Source organism: Hemitrygon akajei, chromosome 29, assembly GCF_048418815.1.
Source record: "Hemitrygon akajei chromosome 29, sHemAka1.3, whole genome shotgun sequence".
NCBI lineage: Eukaryota > Metazoa > Chordata > Chondrichthyes > Myliobatiformes > Dasyatidae > Hemitrygon > Hemitrygon akajei.
In genome coordinates, this window is record NC_133152.1 from 2,251,787 (window position 1) to 2,271,537 (window position 19,751).

Below are 19,751 nucleotides of genomic sequence, written 5' to 3' on the forward strand. Positions count from 1 at the left end.
TCCATTCGAAGAGTCGGGTGTTGATAGTTATTTCTTGCTTTTTGAAAAGGTGGCAGTAAATCAAAAGTGGCCCAAAGAGCAGTGGGTGGTGTTGTTACAAAGTGTGTTAAAGGGGAAGGCACAACGAGCATACGCGACCTTGGCTGTCGAGGAAGGGGGAGCGGAAAATTATTCCAAAGTAAAAGAGGCCATTCTCCGGAGTTACGACCAATACCTGAAGTGTATAGACAAAGGTTCAGAAATTTACAGAAAGGGTGGAATCAAACGTATACCGAACTAGCCTATGAAAAGGGTGTGCTCTTGGACCGTTGGTGCACCGCGGAACAGGTGGATGGGGATTATGGGCGTATCAGGAAGTTATTTCTGATCGAGGAATTAAAAGGGTGTGTTCCGGAGGAGATCCGGATGTACTTGAATGAGAAGGCGAATAAGTCCATCTCAGAAATTGCTAGGTTCGCAGATGAATATGCCCTAACCCACAGGATAAAGTTCTCCTCGCCAAAAAGTTACCCGAGAGACCGTCGGAACGGTAGGGTAAGTCCGCCGGCTGAGGTAGAGGTCCCGCCGGGAGTTAGTGGTAAGGTCGAGGGGGGAAAAGCCAGGCGGCCCGAGATTTCCGGGCTTGACCTGTTCTAATTGTGGGAAGGGAGGACATATTGCCTCTAGGTGCTTTGCTCCGAGAAAGGAGCCAGAAACAGGGAGAGCAGCGGTCCCTATCGGGTGTGCCGTGGTAATCAGTAAATCGACGAGAGAGCCCCGGGTAGACAGAGTACGAGAAGGGTCAGAGTCCTGGCTGTCACCCGGAACCGTGTCCGTGAAGGGGGGGAGACCCACCCACTCCCATCCGAATCTGGCGAGACACCGGGGCGGAGCTGTCGTTGATCCGCCGTGAGATACTAGATTTCGGTCGGAGAAGGGGAATGGTCGCCGTGAAGGGGATAGGTACAAGAATAGAAATGGTGCCCCTACATCAGGTAATTATGGATTGTGAGCTGGTATCTGGACCAGTCAAAATAGGGGTGCCAGCAGAATTCCCGAGAACTGACGCGGACATTCTCCTCGGAAATGATTTAGCCGGGGGGCAAGTCTGGAAGCGGCTCAAACAGCCTGTGAGGATTGCAGCCCCGCCCCTCACATCTCCAGTCTGTACCACAGGCACGAGCATTCGCAGCCTGTTGAGAAAGGCAGCTGAGCAAGCGAGCAGTTTAAATCTGGCCAGTATTGATTTGGCCGAGACGGTCCTACCGACCCTGTACCACGAGGGTTCTGAGGGTGGTAAACCGAAGAGTAGTAAAGTGAAAGGGGTTAAGGGAGAGGAGCGAGGTCTTCCCTTAGCGAAGAGAAAGGTCCTAGAGGTAGGAAATAAAGATGAGAGACGGGAAAAGCTGTTAAAAGGTCCAGAGTTGGACATGGATGATCTGTCGGGGGTGGCAGCCCTGTTTGAAGAAGTTGAGAGTTATCAAGGTGTTCCCGATAATGAGATGAAGTCAGTCCTAGATGAAAAGGATGCCATTACCTTGGAGAGGTCCGCTGGGTTGGCAGACGAGGTTGTTTCAGCCCGCGGGGTTGAATTTACTCCGGAAGGGAGTTGCCCAGAGAGGAACTGGGAGGATCAGGGGAATTTAGAATCTGAAAAGGGTACGGGTATTGAAAGCCTGGGAGAGGCAGATGTCCCGTTTGAGTGTGTCCAAGATATGGATGCACGTGGTACTGAACCTAGTAATGGAGCTCAGAACAAGTCTAAGGTATTTGATTCAGTTGAAAAGGAATGCCGTCCCTGTGGGTCAGATGGACTGGGTTTAGTGAAGACAGGGTTAACCCTGGTAATTGGGGGAAGGGAGGGTTCCCAGGTGTTGGTACACGAAGGGGTGGTGAACCTTAAAGTGGAACTCGACCATGGGGGAATAAACATTGTTATTGAAGGGAACGGGAGGTTTGTAGTTCCCAAAGCAAATGAAGAAAATTTAAAGTTTAGATTGGTGTCAGAAGAAGCAACCGGGCTACAGAAACGATGGCTTGGTAACGCGGTGCCTGCGCATCGATTACAGGTTGATTTGGAATATAAAGGTGCCCCACACGCTGTTGTTATTCAAGAGCGCGCTGTGCAAGAGCCAAAATTTAAATGCGGCCTGAGGGAAAGGTTCGAATGGAAACCCATCGGCCTGCATGGTCCTGACAAAAGGGCTAGCCGCCTGGGTAACATTACAGAATTGGGTGGAAATGGTCTAAGTGGTGTTGATAAGATGACCCCGATGAACGAGACGGGCGGGAGTTCACCACGCCAAATTACTCAAGTTTCCCATGGGGGGACTCCCCGAAAAAGAGGCGACGGTTAATTGAAGTCTGATGCTACAAGATTTTCAGTACGGTACGCGATGTTAAGATATTAAAGAAAGGGACACTGTAATCGTTAACTGTTTAGGTACTGACTTGAATGTATAACAGTAGTACTCTGTGAAAAGAAAAGTTTGTGTATGGTGGTAGGTTAAATAAAAGAAATCCTGTAAGACTCTATACCACTGTTTTTTTAACCGCTGGTAAAAAAAACTTTTAAGCGGGGAGGTGTTATGATACCAGCCCCCTCCTTTGCGAGAATCGCAAGAGCCCTAGTGAAGGGGGGGGTGTCAATGACCCAAGAGAGAGGGAGACATGCTGAAGACCACATTCCCCCGGGAAGCAGAATAAAGCGACCCTGGCTATTGTCTCATGAAGACCACGTGTAAAGCCCTCGGGCAAAGTGGGCTGGTTGAGAGAGAGAGATTGACACCTGCGATCTCGTGAGGAAGTATAAAGGAGGGTCTGGGGGGAGACGGCCCCGGCAGACGCACCAAGGAGACACGATAGCGCTCCCGTCGTAGCGGGAAGCCATCTTGAAGGAAGCCACGTGCGTTAGATTCCAAATCGGGAGTCTGTAGCTGGAATCACGGACAATCGCTTTTAACTAACAACAGGAAAGCCTGCTCTCCTGATTCCACCGCGTTGCTTCGGAAGGACCTGGGCACGTGTTCCTTTTCTCACCAACCTCTCTCTCTCTCTCTCTCCCCAACACGGGAAACTCAGCGGTTCCCAGAAGGCTGAAGCCTGTCGACTTTTTGAATGACTGTTATATTTTTCCAAATGGACAAGATATTATCCCCCTAGACAACGATAGAGCTTATTTCTGATTGATCATTACTATACCTGCACTTTAGATTGAGTATTGACGACTTATGGTATCTGATTGTTTGTATTAACCTTCCTTTTGTGCCCCTTTATAAATAAAAACGGTTTAAAAATGGTACCATCAGACTTCAGTGGACCTCTCTATCTTTGCTGGTAAGTGATCCAGTTACGGGATACGTAACAATAGTTATATGATAAAATAGGCCAAAGTCAGCATGTTTTCCTTAAGAGGAAATAGTGCATGACAAATCTGTTGGAATTCTTTAAGGAAGTAACAGGCAGGATAAACAAAGGAAAGTCAGTGGATGTTTTTACTTGGATCTTCGGAAGGCCTTTGACAAGGATCTGCACACAAGGCTGCTTAACAAGATAAAAGCCCATGGTATTACAGGAAAGGTGCTATCATGGATAGGAGATTGACCAACTGGCAGGAGGCAGAGAGTGGAAATAAAGGAGTCCTTCATGCTTGGCTGCTGGTACTAGTGGTGTTCTGCAGGGGAAGGTGTTGGAACTGCTTCTTTTCATGGTATATGTCAATAAATTGAATGACAGAATTTGTGACTGTGGACAATATGAACATGGGTGAAGGGGCAGGTTCTGTCAACGAAGCAGAGAATCTGCAGTAAGAGCTGGACAGATTGGGAAAAGGGCAAAAGAAGTGGCAGCTGGAATGTAGTGTAGTGAAGTATATGGTCATGCACATTGGTAGAGGGAGTAAAGGCATAGACTATTTTCTAAGCAGGGAGAAAATTCAAAATACAAAGGGACTTGGGAGTCATCATGTTGGATTCAATAAAGGTTAACCTGCAGATAACTGCCTGTGAAGTCTTGCTTTGTAATTTAGCTCTTAACTGTAAATCTTGCAGGATTTCACTCCCTTTTCATACCTGTGTTGTTGGTACCAATTTGTAACGTGATCACTGGCTGTCCCCCCTCCTGTCCTGAATACCCACCCAGCCACTGACGTTTTCTTGACCATGGCACCAGAGGGGTAAAGTACATGTTTGGATTATCATTCACAGCCAGAGAAATGTCCCTTATATTTTATCAGTACAGGTCTCTCCCTGTCTTTTTTTTCTTCCCTCCTTTATAGAAGACCTATCTGTTGGAATTCTACTCATTTGAGTTCAGAAGAAAGGGAGACAATCTTATTGAAACACGTGAGATACTTGGGGTGTGGACCTTGTAAATACTGAGAAGGTGTTTCATTTAAGAGGCAGACAGCATGGTCTCAGATTAAGGGGACATTGGAAGGAGATGAGGAAGAATTTCCATTTGGAATATAGCAAATCTTTTTGTTCCAGAGAACTGGGGGGCACAAACCTTTTGATTTTAAGACAAACCTAGGCACATTTTATAATCAGCAAATGATGAAAAGTTATAGGGAAAGACAGGAAAATCAACTTGGTGAATATTAGATCAGCAATGATCCTCTTGAATGATGGGGAAGGATCAAGGGACTGGTTTCACAATGTGCAGTATCGGATCCCAAGTATGGAGGAAAGACAGGCTCTGATGTAGAGATGGTGACGAGAGTTTATTCATAATAATTCCAAAAGAACATCAGTGGCTCGGCCGAATGACATTGTAAGAACTAACATTCTCAAAACTAGGACCCCATGATTAGCGCTAGTCAGGCATCTGCTTAAGTAATACAAGTAACATGGAATCCCTGTTTATCCCTAAGTAAACTTAGCAAGCTTAAGCAGAAGGCAGCAGGAGACCGCATTATGAAGAGTGAGTCATTGAAGAAAAATAAAAGGAACTCTAAACGACCAGTGACTTATTAAACAATAATTATGCAATTCAGCTGCTCTAAACCCTCAGAGCCCAACACTCTCTGGCACCCTGCATAAGCCCAAAGAGGTCATTAAAGTATCTCCATCCTTATAGCCAGCATCTGACAGCCCAGAGAGACCTGCAAACTTGAGATCCAGGGAAGACTTGAGGGACCTGGGGACCACGATAGGCAGAATGACCTGAGGGATCCTCGAGATGGGAAGAATATTGAAAAAACTTTGGAAAAAATGAAATGTCATGGAGAAACATTGTGAGCACCATGGGAAACCTTGAGAGCCTTGGGAATCTTGAGAACTGAACTGAAGAGATGAAGAAAGAGGCTCTTTCTCACAAACAGAGAAAGCTTGTAGGCAGCCTGAGAGGGAGGATAGGCAAATGATAGAGAAGGGACACATGCAGACCGATGGTTTGAGATGAGTCTATTTTAATGCAAGGAGTATTATGAACAAAGCGGATGAGCTTAAAGCTTGGATCAGTACTTGGAGCGATGATGTTGTGGCCATTACAGAAACTTGGATGGCTCAGGGCCAGGAATGGTTATTTCGAGTGCCAGGCTTTAGATGTTTCAGAAAGGACAGTGGGGGGGGGGGGGGCGGGGGAGGTAAAAGAGGTGGGGGTGTGGCACTGTTGATCAGAGATAGTGTCATGGCTGCAGAAAAAGAGGAAGTCATGGAGGGATTGTCTAAAGAGTCTCTGTGGGTGGAACACAAAGTACACTGTAGATGCTGTGGTCAAATCAACATGTACAAACAAGCTGGATGAAGTCAGCAGGTCAGGCAGCATTTGTTGAAATGAGCAGTCCTGACAAAGGATCTCAGCCCAAAACGTTGACTGCTCATTTCAATGGATGCTGCCCGACCTGCTGAGTTCATCCTCTGTGGATGGAAGTTAGGAACAGGAAGGGGTCAATAACACTACTGCGTGTTTTTTATGGACCATCCAATAGTAACAGGGACATCGAGGAGCAGATAGAGAAACAGATTCTGGAAAGGTGTAATAATAACAGGGCTGTTGTGGTGGGAGATTTTAATTTCCCAAATATTGATTGGCATCTCCCTAGAGCAAGGAGTTTAGATGGGGTGGGGTTTGTTAGGTGTGTTCAGAAAAGTTTCTTGACACAATATGTAGATAAGCCTGCAAGAGGAGAGGCTGTACTTGATCTGGTATTGGGAAATAAACCTGGTCAGGTGTCAGGTCTCTCAGTGGGAGAGCATTTTGGAGATAGTGATCACAATTCTATCTCCTTTACCATAGCATTGGTTAGGGATAGGAACAGACAAGTTAGGAAAGCGTTTAATTGGAGTAAGGGGAAATATGATGCTATCAGGCAGGAACTTGGAAGCATAAATTGGGAACAGATATTCTTAAGGAAATGTATGGAAGAAATGTGGCAAATGTTCATGGGATATTTGCGTGGAGTTCTGCATCAGTACATTCTAATGAGACTGGGAAAGGATGGTAGGGTAAAGGAACCGTGGTGTACAAAGGCTGTTGTAAATCTAGTCAAGAAGAAAAGGTTACGAAAGGTTCAAAAAACTAGGTAATCATAGAGATCGAGAAAATTATAAGGCTAGCAGGATGGAGCTTAAGAATGAAATTAGGAAAGCCAGAAGGGGCCATGAGAAGGCATTAGCGGACAGGATTAAGGAAAACCCCAAAGCATTCTACAAGTATGTGAAGAGCAAGAGGATAAGACATGAGAGCATAGGACCAATGATGTGTGGCAGTGGAAAACTGTGTATGGAACCGGAGGAAGTAGCAGAGGTACCTAATGAGTACTTTGCTTCAGTATTCATTATGGAAAAGGATCTTGGCGATTGTAGGGATGACTTACAGCAGACTGAAAAGCTTGAGCATATACAGTGGCATTCAACAGTTTGGGCACCCCTGGTCAAAATTTCTGTTACTGTGAATAGTTAAGCGAGTAGAAGATGAACTAATGTCCAAAAGTCATAAAGTTCAAGATAAAACATTCTTTTCAATGTTTTAAGCAAGATTAGTGTATTATTTTTGTTTTGTACAATTTTAGAGTTTAAAAAAAGGAAAGAAGCACCATGCAAAAATTTGGGCACCCCAAGAGATTTGAGCTCTAAGGTAACTTTTACCAAGGTCTCAGACCTTAATTAGTTTGTTAGGGCTATGGCTTGTTAACAGTCATCATTAGGAAAGGCCAGGTGATGCAAGTTTCAAAGCTTTATAAATACCCTGGCTCCTCAAACCTTGTCCCAACAATCAGCAGCCATGGGCTCCTCTAAGCAGCTGCATAGCACTTTGAAAATTAAAATAAATGATGCCCACAGAGCAGGAGAAGGCTATAAGAAGATAGCAAAGCATTTTTAGGTAGCCGTTTCCTCAGTTTGTAATATAATTTAGAAATGGCAGTTAACAGGAATGGTGGAGGTCAAGTTGAGGTCTGTAAGACCAAGAAAACTTTGCAAGAGAACTGCTCATAGGATTGCTAGAAAGGCAAATTAAAACCTCCGTTTGACTGCAAAAGACTTTCAAGAAGATTTAGCAGACTCTGGAGTGGTGGTGCACTGTTCCACTGTGCAGCGACACATGCACAAATTCTGTCAGCCCTCCTTATCTGCGAGGGATTGGTTCCGAGACCCCCGCGGATACCAAAAAACACGGATGCTCAAGTCTGTTATTTAACCTGTCTCCGTGCCGTGGTATTTAGGACCCAGCGGAACCTCGGACTTTATTTAACATGTCTCAGTGTGGTGGACATTAGAACCCGGCAGCACACTCTGAATCCGCAGTGTTTCTGTTCAAGGAAATAACCACGATCACGATTGAAAATAAGGTGGAAGTAATAAAGTGATTGGAAAGAGGTGAAACGCCATCGGTCATTGGAAAAGCATTAGGCTACAGATGGTCAACGATTGGAACAATTTTAATGGAGCATGTGAAAGGCCCTGCCCCAATGAAAGCTATAATTATTACTAAGCAACGCAGTGGTTTAATTATTGAAATACATATGTTTCTTAAGTATTTTATATGCATAGAAAGGTAAAATATGTACTATATACTAAGAAAAACATTTGACTAACTGATGCTAAATAATACCGGATGTACCTGTTCCAACTTCAAATCTGACTTAAAGACAGACTCAGGAATGGAACTCATTCATAACCCAGGGACTGCCTGCACTTTTAAGTCATTTCTAGATTACTTATAATACCTAATACAATGTAAATGCTATGTAAATAGTTGTTATACTGTATTTTGTGTAGGGAATAGTGACAAGAAAAAAATAGTCTGTATATGCTCAAACAACGAGTGCTGGAGAGAGAACTTACGGGTTTTCCCGATCTGCGGTTGGTTGAATCCGCATATAAGGAGGGCGATGATCACAAAGTATGATCTTTGTGGAAGAGTCATCAGAAGAAAATCTTTCCTGTGTCCTCACCACAAAATTCAGCGTTAGAAGCTTGCAAAGGAACATCTAAACAAGCCTGATGCATTTTAGAAACGAGTCCTGTGGACTGATGGAGTTAAAATAGAACTTCTTAGCCGCAATGAGCAAAGGTATGTTTGGAGAAAAAAGGGTGCAGAATTTCATGAAGAACATCTCTCCAACTATTAAGCACGGGAGTGGATCGATCATGCTTTGGGCTTGGTTTGCAGCCAGTGGCACAGGGAACATTTCACTGGTAGAAGGAATTCAATTAAATACCAGCAAATTCTGGAAGCAAACATCACACCGTCTGTAAAAAAGCTGAGGATGAAAAGAGGATGGCTTCTACAACAGGATAATGATCCTAAACACACCTCAAAATCCACAATGGACTACCTCAAGAGGCGCAAGCTGAAGGTTTTGCCATGGCCCTCACAGTCCCCCAACTTAAACATCATCAAAAATATGTGGATAGACCTCAAAAGAGCAGTGCATGCAAGACGGCCCAAGAATCTCACAGACCTAGAAGCCTTTTTCAAGGAAGAATGGGCGAAAATCCCCCAAACAAGAATTGAAAGAGTGTTAGCTAGCTACAGAAAGTGTTTATAAGCTGTGGTACTTGCCAAAGGGGCTGTTACTAAGCACTGACCATGCAGGGTGCCCAAACTTTTGCTTCGGGCACTTTTCCTTTTTTGTTATTTTGAAACTGTAAAAGATGGAAATAAAAATATTTGCTTAAAATGCTAAAGAGATGTATCATCTTTAACTTTATGCCTTTTGGAAATCAGGTAATCTTTTACTCGCTTAGCTATTCACCGTAACAGAAATTTTAACCAGGGGTGCCCAAACTTTTGTATGCCGCAGTAGGTATAAAGAAAGAGGATGTGCATCAAGTTGGATAAGTCACTGGGACCGGATGAGATGTACCCCAGGTTACCGTGGGAGGCAAGGGAGGAAATTGCTGAGCCTCTGGTGATGATCTTTGCATCATCAATGTGAATGGGAGAGGTTCTGGAGGATTGGAGGGTTGCAAATGTTGGTCCCTTATTCAAGAAAGGGAGTAGAGTTAGCCCAGGAAATTATAGACCAGTGAGTCTTACTTCAGTGGTTGGTTGTTAAGTTGATGGAGAAGATCCTGAGAGGCAGGATCTATAAACATTTGGAGAGGCATAATATGATTAGGAATAGTCAGCATGGCTTTGTGAAAGGCAGGTTATGCTTTACAAGCCTGATTGAATTTTTTGATGATGTGATTAAACACATTGATGAAGGTAGAGCAGTAGATGTAGTGTACAGGTGTCCCCCGTTTTTTGAACGTTTGCTTTCCGACACCTGGCTATTATGAAAGACATACATTAGTTACCTGTTTTCGCTAACAGAAGGTGTTTTCACTGTCATGAAAAAAGGCAGCATGCGCTGAGCAGCCAAGTTCCTCCCCCAGAACTGCATTCTAGCCGTCATTGCTTAAACACGTGCTTGTGAGCATTTGTGCTTTATGCCGATTTACTTTGGGCATCTGTTAGCAAGACGAGTTTTAAGGTATCAGAAAAGCCTAAAAGAACGCGTAAGGGTGTTACACAGTGTAAAATTAGACATAATAAAGTGTTTTGATTGTGGTGGACAAAGTAAGGATATAGTGAGTTTGGCTAAGGGTTTGTGGAAGTTGACGAAGATGATGTTGAAGAGGTTTTGGCATCCCATGACCAAGAACTGAGAGATGAAGAGCTGATTAAGAGGAAAGGATAACAATTGAAACCAAACGCAGTAGCGAACGGCCGGAAAGTGAAGTCGTCCAGGAACTGAACGTGAAGCAATTGCGTGAGATTCTCGCTGCGATTGACAACGCTGCAATGATTGCATTTTAATTTTGAAAGGGTACGTAGGTTTAGGGCATATTTGCAGGATGGTTTGAGTGCTTACAAAGAACTGACCGATAGAAAAATGCGTAAGGTTAAGCAGTCAAGCATACTGTCGTTTTCCAAGCCTTCCACATCAGCCACAGCAGATGGCAAGCCTCGACCTTTGACATCGAGGCAGGCAGTCATAGAAGAAAGTGACCTGCCTGCCCTGATGGAAACAGACGACGATCAGATGACACCCCAGTCTCCTCTACCTCCCACCACCCCAACCTTCGACGACTCAGCCTAACACACCATCAGTGTGCTCACTGTCTTCCCTATTCTGGTAAGTGAAACTACACTGGACATACATTATTTCTACTCTATATAGGCTGTGTATTTTTATGTGTTACTTGATATGATTTGGCAGCTCCATAGCTTAAAGGTTACTGGAAAGAGTGCTTCTGCCGAGAGTACTTGCACCGTGTGTTTCTGCCGAGAGCGCTTGCGTGAGATTTTCGCTATGGTGGACAGTGCTGCAATAATTGCAGAAAAGTATTCCTACTTTATATAGGCTGTATATTTATCAGTTCATTCCTGCTTTTACTATATGTTACTGTTATTTTAAGTTTTATGTGTTACTTGGCATGATTTGGTAGGTTATTTTTTGGGTCTGTGAACGCTCACAAATTTTTCCCATATAAATAAATGGTAATTGCTTCTTCACTTTATGACATTCCGGCTTACAAACCATTTCATAGGAATGCTCTACCTTCGAATAGCGGTGGAAACCTGTATATGGATTTCAGCAAGGCATTTGATGAGGTACCTCATGCAAAGCTTATTGAGAAAGTAAGGAGGCATGGCATCCAAGGAGACATTGCATTGTGGATCCAGAACTGGCTTGCCTGCAGAAGGCAAAGAGTGGTTGTGGATGGTTCATACTCTGCATGGAGGTCGGTGACCAGTGGAGTGCCTCAGGGATCTGTTCTGAGACGTCTACTCCTCATGAATTTTATAAATGAGCTGGATGAGGAAGTGGAGGGGTGGGTTAGTAAGTTTGCTGATGACACAAAGGTTGGGGGTGTTATGGATAGAGTGGAGGGCTGTCAGAGGTTACAGAGGGACATTAATAGGATGTAAAACTGGGCTGAGAAATGATAGATGGAGTTCAACCCATGTAAGTTTGAGGTGGTTTATTTTGGTAGGCCAAATATGATGGCAAAATATTGTATTAATGGTAAGACTCTTGGCAGTGTGGATGATCAGAGGAATCTTGGGGTCCGAGTCCAGAGGACACTCAAAGCTGCTGCGCAGTTTGATTCTGTGGTTAAGAAAGTGTACAGTGCATTGGCCTTCATCATCCATGGGATTGAGTTTAGCGCTGAGGTAATGTTGCAGCTATATAGGACCCTGGTCAGACCCCACTTGGAGTATTGTGCTCAGTTCTGTTCGCCTCACTACAGGAAGGATGTGGAAACCTTAGAAAGGGTGCAGAGGAGATTTACAAGGATGTTGCCTGGATTGGGGGGGCATGCCTTATGAGAATAGGTTGAGTGAACTCGGCCTTTTCTCCTTGGAGCAATGGAGGACAAGGGGTGACCTGGTAGAGGTGTATAAGATGATGTGAGGCATTGATTGTGTGGATAGTCAGAGGCTTTTTTCCAAGGTTGAAATGGCTAGCATCAGAAGGCACAGTTCTAAGGTGCTTGGAAGTAGGTACAGAGGAGATGCCAGGGACAAGTTTTTTTTTTGTTTTTTTTAAAAAAGGTAGAGAGCGGTGAGTGTGTGGAATGGGCTGCTGGTAGAGGCAGAAGATACGATAGGGTCTTAAGAGACTTTTGGATAGGTACATGGAGCTTAGAAAAATAGAGTTCTACGGGTAACCCTAGGTAATTTCTAAGATAAGGACATGTTCGGCATAGCTTTGTTGGCCGAAAGGCCTGTATTGTACTGTAGGTTTTCTATGTTTCTAACCTGATATACTTAGACTGGGACACTTAGACCAGGAAATAGCCTTGAGACCCGGAAACTTGCATACATGAAAACATAAAACTTAAAACCTATGGAAGAATTCTGGAAAGATACTGTATTACTCAGTGTTTTACCTTTCACTATCTATTTTTCCAGAGAGAATTATGATACAGAAGGTTGTACTCACAGTTTTACAGATTGAGACAGGTTTTCTTATCACTGAGCTACCTGGCTCTGTTTGATCTGTATCTGAAAGTTCAATATTCAGTCTGTACCATGACTTTCAGCAAGAGGTTCGATATAAGGTGCTTACTCAGAGCCAAATGCTGTCTGGTGCCCCACACAGGCCAAAAGAGCTCATTACAACTGGATAGTCCGCTCTTCATCCTACTTCTTATGACCCTGCAGGAGACAAACTGGCAGCACCTTGGAGTCAGTGGAGGAAAGGGCTAGACTGGGAGATGGCATTGACTCGATAGGACAATGGCTTCCATGCCATAATATGTTTATGATGTTAGACATATTCTCTCTACATTGCAGCACTTTTTCAACCTCGCTAATTCACCATTTAATTTATACTGCTGTCCTCACATGACAGGAGGATGGGATCTGAATAATCTTAAATATTCACTGGAAGAGGAGGGTTTAAATTAAGGAAGGCAGAGAACACTGTTGCCCTCAACTGGATTAAAGTGTAAAATTATAAATACCTTATTAAAGGATTTGGAGGAACTAGGGAGAGTATGGAGGACATTTATGAGAATGGTTCCTTGGCCAAGGATAGCTATAAGGATGTTTTGGAGGGCTGGGAATGCTTTCTTTGGAAAAGTGAAGATTGAGGGAAGATGTGATAAAAAGTTTATAAAATGACGGATCTGGACAGAATGAACTGTGGAAGCTCTCAGAGTGAGTTACCACAGAAAAAGACCCTTTGGCCCATTGAATTATTACTGACTATGTTGTCCATCTAGCTAATCCCAGTTTCCTGTGTTTGGTCCATATCCCTCTAAGCTCCTCTTCTCCATGGATCTATGAAAGTCCTTCTTAAATGTTGCAATTCTACCTGCCTCAACCACTCCCTGACAGGCTATCACTACCTTCTGTATGAAAAAGTTGCCCCTTAGGTCCTTTTTAAACCTTTCCTCTCTGACCCTAAACCAATAGTCCTTAATTTTGGACTGTTAACATCCAACTTATGAGGAGTGATTGATAAGGTTGTGGCCTAAAGTAGGAGTCAATTTTTGAAAAACTAGCACATTTATTTTTCAACATAGTCCACTCCTACATTTACACACTTAGTCCAGCGGTTGTGGAGCTTACGGATCTTGGACCTCCAGAAAGTGTCCACAGCAGGGGTAATTGATAAGTTCGTGGCCTAAGGTTGAAGGAGTTGAGTTAACTTCAAACTTTCTGCCTAATCACTCAAAGAGTTGACCTGCGTGTGCATCTATCAAGAGCTGGATAACTCATCTCCTTCTACCTTAGGCCACGAACTTATAAATCACTCATCTGTGGACACTTTCTGGAGGTCCAAGATCTGCATGCTCCATGACAGCTGGACTAAGTGTGGATATGTAGGAGGGAACTATGTTGAAAAATAAGTGTGCTAGGTTTTTTGGAATCGACTCCTTCTACCTTAGGCCACCAACATATCAATCACCCCTCATATAATGTTATCATATTTTTAAACTCTTTTATAATGTCAGCCCTCATTCCAAGGAATAGAGACCTTGCCCAGCCAACCCCTTCTTATAACTCATTCTGTAAACCTGGAAGCATCCTCGTAAATCTTTACTGCACTCCTTCCAGTTTGGCCATATCTTTCCCATAACAGGGTGAACGCTGTACTCCAAGTGTAGTTTCACCAACGATTTACACAACTGTGACATAATGTCGCAAGTCCTACACTCAGTGAGGGCCAAGTGCCAAACACCCTTTTCACCACCCTGTCTAACAGAGATGCTGCTTTCAATGAATTATGCACTTCTACTCCCAGATCCCTCTGTTTCACTATGCTTCCTAGTCTTGTTGGAGTCTACAAACAGAAGTCATGGGTGTAAATTAAACAGAATTAAAAGTAAACTACTTTTGTGCAGTGGTTGAAAGACATTGTCTGTAGATGTGCTGGACACAGGTTCCACTGTGGCCTCTAGCGAATTACATAAATAAACACTGAAGAAAGATTTTACACAGAAAGGGCTGGGGAACTAATGAGTTACTCGTGAAGAAAGCCAGTATGGACAGAATGGGCTGAATAATTTTCCATGCTGTAACCATTCTGTGATCCCATGAATTAATACAGACCAAGCTGAGAGAGGTTTCTTCGTTGTGTAGGATCAAACCAAGTACAACTTCTCAACTGTGAAGAGCCAAACGAACACAATCACCATCCGCAATCTTCGTGTTGGCACCATCTACGTCTTTCAAGTACGAGCACGAACTGTGGCGGGCTTTGGGCAATTCAGTGGAAAGATGTATTTTCAGACAATGACAGAAGGTAAGCAGGCACCTTCTTGCCTTAGCTGTTGTTGTATGTGGCTGTATGTGGTCATGATTCCTGATTGATCTCAAACATTAGAAAACCAATAATCTCCAAATAAAAAAGTTTCAAAGTCAAAAACAGAAATGCTGAAAGTACTCAGCAGGTCAGGACACCATGTAACATGGAAACATAGAAAATAGGTGCAGGAGTAGGCCATTCGGCCCTTCGAGCCTGCACCGCCATTCAGTATGATCATGGCTGATCATCCAACTCAGAACCCTGTACCTGCTTTCTCTCCATACCCCCTGATCCCTTTAGCCACAAGGGCCATATCTAACTTCCTCTTAAATATAGCCAATGAACCGGCCTCAACTGTTTCCTGTGGCAGAGAATTCCACAGATTCACCACTCTCTGTGTGAAGAAGTTTTTCCTCATCTCGGTCCTAAAAGGCTTCCCCTTTATCCTTAAACTGTGACCCCTCGTTCTGGACTTCCCCAACATCGGAAACAATCTTCCTGCATCTAGCCTGTACAATCCCTTTAGAATTTTATACGTTTCAATAAGATCCCCCCTCAATTTTCTAAATTCCAGTGAGTATAAGCCGAGTCGATCCAGTCTTTCTTCATATGAAAGTCCTACCATCCCAGGAATCAATCTGGTGAACCTTCTCTATACTCCCTCTATGGCAAGAATGTCTTTCCTCAGATTAGGGGACCAAAACTACACACAATATTCTAGGTGTGGTCTCACTAAGGCCTTGTATAGCTGCAGTAGAACCTCCCTGCTCCTGTACTCAAATCCTTCTGCTATGAATGCCAACATACCATTTGCCTTTTTCACCGCCTGCTGTACCTGCATGCCCGCCTTCAATGACTAGTGTATAATGACACCCAGGTCTCGTTGCATCTCCCCTTTTCCTAATCGACCACTGTTCAGATAATAATCTGTTTTCCTGTTCTTGCAACCAAAGTGGATAAGCTCACATTTATCCACATTAAATTGCATCTGCCATGAATTTGCCCCCTCACCTAACCTATCCAAGTCACCCTGCATCCTCTTAGCATCCTCCTCACAGATAACACCGCCACCTTGCTTTGTGTCATCTGCAAACTTGGAGATGCTGCATTTAATTCCCTCATCTAAATCATTAATATATATTGTAAACAACTGGGGTCCCAGCAGTGAGCCTTGCAGTACCCCACTAGTCACTGCCTGCCATTCTGAAAAAGTCCCGTTTACTCCCACTCTTTGCTTCCTGTCTGCCAACCAATTCTCTATCCACATCAATACCATACCCCCAATACCATGTACTTTAAGTTTGCACACTAATCTCTTGTGTGGGACCTTGTCAAAAGCCTTTTGAAAATCTAAATATACCACATCCACTGGCACTCCCCTATCCACTCTACTAGTTACATCTTCAAAAAATTCTATAAGATTCGTCAGACATGATTTTCCTTTCACAAATCCATGCTGACTTTGTCCGATGATTTCACCTCTTTCCAAATGTGCTGTTATCACATCTTTGATAACCGACTCTAGCATTTTCCCCACCACCGATGTCAGACTAATACAGACCAAGCTGTGTGAGGAAATAAATAAAATTAACACTTCAAATTGAAGATTCCAAATAGCTGTGCAGCATATCTGTGTATATGCCTGAGTAACAGTAATTCACAGTAACCTACATTTACATTTTCGAAAGAATGTGTTCACTTTGATGTTTAGTCGTTGCACCCCAGTAGCTGTAGTTCATCTGATTCTTTCTCTGGATCACTACCAATAAAAGCTATGATTGGGAAACAAAACCAAGTAGCTAGTATAGAGTGGAATTATTAGCTTGCTACTGATCTCCTGCTGTTTAGGTGTATTTCATCAGGGACATCGACTGAAATTACCTCGTGCCTCATCAGATACATTTATCATATACAGACTGATACTTTCTTTGCTAAGAAAGAGAGACGCAACTGGTCAGCTTGAACCATTTCTCATCTCCCTGCAGATTCATTGAGTATTTCCAGCACTTCTTTTTATTTCAGAAATCTGAATCAAGAATAAAAGGGTATAATTAGAGACAGAACACTAATGCAGCTACAAATTAAGAAATTATACAAAATTGGAGAAAAATTACAGCCTTACAGATCCATGAGAATTGGAAACTTTCAGCATTCAAATATAGAGGGAGTGTAGTCCTTGCAAAGGAAGGACTGTTCACTCATGTACCTGCCAGATCAGTCAAATTTTAGTTAAACAGGACTGAATATTGCTGAATTTAGAAAAAGATAGAGTTAGAAATGTAGAGATGAACTCATGGAGAATTGTGTTATCAGATCAAATGTGCTAAGAAGATCTCCTTTTGATCAGCATCCACCACTGACATTTGACAGATGAATTATCACAGAGAGTAGCTGGGGCAGGGAGTACACCTGGTAGACAAAGCTAAATTTACTAGGGAGGCTCTGGGTCCTCAGTGCTGACTGAACTGACCAGCAAAATTGAATGATACAACTTCCAAGGTGGACCCATGGCTAATGAGAGAAACAGGAAAAGAGAGTAAAATATTTAACCACTTCCTTCCTGAACCATTAGCCACAGATAACTGTACGTGATATCTTCAGTAGGTTTAACTACAGTAGAGTCCTTATGGGGATGGTTCCAGCTAAATTCTGAAGGATTCATGAAAAATTTGATGGATTCAGAATAACTAACAGCTCAAGACAGGGAAGCACAGTATTTGGGACTATATGTAGTAGAAGAACTGTGGTGCAATAAAATTCTCATCCGATCCATGACTAAACACAGCTCAATGAATCACAGAAATGTAAGCATATTTAGTGCATCATACCCTTTTTAAGGTATATTTTTTACCATACGAGATTTCTGCCTCATTCATCCTTTCAGTTCCAGTTGGGTATCACTCAGTGAGAGATTTTTTCCACACTCCACTAATCCTTTAATTTAAAACAATAGCCTACAATTACTAATCTCTGCCAGGGTAAATAAATCCTGCCTGCATAAATGAATATGGTCTGCAATAATTGTATACACTTCAGCTGAATTTCCCCTCTGTTTCTTTCAGAACTTTGCACATTCCAGTTGCTATGTGCTCTAATAGAACACAAACTTTCCTTTCTATTCCTCTTTTCTTCCATTTATTCATGAAGCATCGTAAAATTTTCATTGATTTTACTTGTCAATACCTTCATTTGCACCTCCTTTGATTTCCCAATTTCCTCCTTTTACTCCAGCGAATCCACTCGTTACTGAGCTCTCCAGTAACTGTCATAATCTTCCAATGTTTACCTTAACCTACTCTGTATATTTGTTAATACTCAACAGGGTCTAGAATTTAATCAGGAACATTTTTGTTCAGAACATTCATTACCTTCTGGAATATTTCCACTTATACTGATTTATTTTCACATTGCTGTCCTTCCTTGCAAAATCAGAATCAGGTTTATTATCACTGGCATGTGACATGAAATTAATTAACTTAGCAGCAGCAGTTCAATGCAATACATAATATAGAAGAAAAAAATATAATAATAAATAAGTAAATCAATTACAGCATACATATTTTGAATAGATTAAAAATTATGCAAAACACAGAAATACTGTATATTCCTAAGGTGAATCTCCATGGCTAAAATGCTAACCTTTGAATTGGAAAATGGAGTCAGATTATATCAGCCTCATCTAATTGACCAGGAAGCTGTAACCAAAGATTTAACTGAAATTCTGAAACTATGATTCCATCTCTGAGAGCTTTGCACAGTAATCAGTATTCACACAATCATGAACTGTGAATCTGTACACACAACTTCGAAAGTTATATTGTTGAAAACTACATTAATATGGCTGGAAGAAATTTTACGATTTCTGTATACTGGCTTTATCGCTGGCTCGGAGATACTGGTATGCCTCAGGATGAATTCAACAGACTAGTCCAGTGTATGAGGCACCAGTTTAACAATCTGGCAGTTCAGGGTTGTATGCACTGGTGAGGATGGTGTCTGAGAGTCAGTGTTGTATGCACTGGTGAGGATGGTGTCTGAGAGTCAGGGTTGTATGCACTGGTGAGGATGGTGTCTGAGAGTCAGGGTTGTATGCACTGGTGAGGATGGTGTCTGAGAGTCAGGGTTGTATGCACTGGTGAGGATGGTGTCTGGAGTCAGTGTTGTATGCACTGGTGAGGATGGTGTCTGGAGTCACTGTTGTATGCACTGGTGAGGATGGTGTCTGAGAGTCAGTGTTGTATGCACTGGTGAGGATGGTGTCTGGAGTCAGTGTTGTATGCACTGGTGAGGATGGTGTCTGGAGTCAGTGTTGTATGCACTGGTGAGGATGGTGTCTGGAGTCAGTGTTGTATGCACTGGTGAGGATGGTGTCTGGAGTCAGTGTTGTATGCACTGGTGAGGATGGTGTCTGGAGTCAGTGTTGTATGCACTGGTGAGGATGGTGTCTGAGAGTCAGTGTTGTATGCACTGGTGAGGATGGTGTCTGAGAGTCAGTGTTGTATGCACTGGTGAGGATGGTGTCTGAGAGTCAGTGTTGTATGCACTGGTGAGGATGGTGTCTGGAGTCAGTGTTGTATGCACTGGTGAGGATGGTGTCTGGAGTCAGTGTTGTATGCACTGGTGAGGATGGTGTCTGGAGTCAGTGTTGTATGCACTGGTGAGGATGGTGTCTGGAGTCAGTGTTGTATGCACTGGTGAGGATGGTGTCTGGAGTCAGTGTTGTATGCACTGGTGAGGATGGTGTCTGGAGTCAGTGTTGTATGCACTGGTGAGGATGGTGTCTGGAGTCAGTGTTGTATGCACTGGTGAGGATGGTGTCTGGAGTCAGTGTTGTATGCACTGGTGAGGATGGTGTCTGGAGTCAGTGTTGTATGCACTGGTGAGGATGGTGTCTGGAGTCAGTGTTGTATGCACTGGTGAGGATGGTGTCTGGAGTCAGTGTTGTATGCACTGGTGAGGATGGTGTCTGGAGTCAGTGTTGTATGCACTGGTGAGGATGGTGTCTGAGAGTCAGTGTTGTATGCACTGGTGAGGATGGTGTCTGGAGTCAGTGTTGTATGCACTGGTGAGGATGGTG

At 43.2% G+C, this 19,751-nt stretch overlaps 1 protein-coding gene across 2 annotated transcripts in view; it reads left to right on the forward strand.

Moving 5' to 3' along the window:
- The window catches only part of LOC140718199 (ephrin type-B receptor 2), a 443,811-nt gene that overhangs the window by 303,550 nt on the left and 120,510 nt on the right, over positions 1–19,751 (forward strand). For both annotated transcript variants that reach the window (XM_073031645.1, XM_073031646.1), the window contains exon 7: positions 14,509–14,671. In XM_073031645.1, coding sequence (XP_072887746.1) covers positions 14,509–14,671 — 163 coding nt within the window. The remainder of the gene's footprint in view (positions 1–14,508; positions 14,672–19,751) is intronic.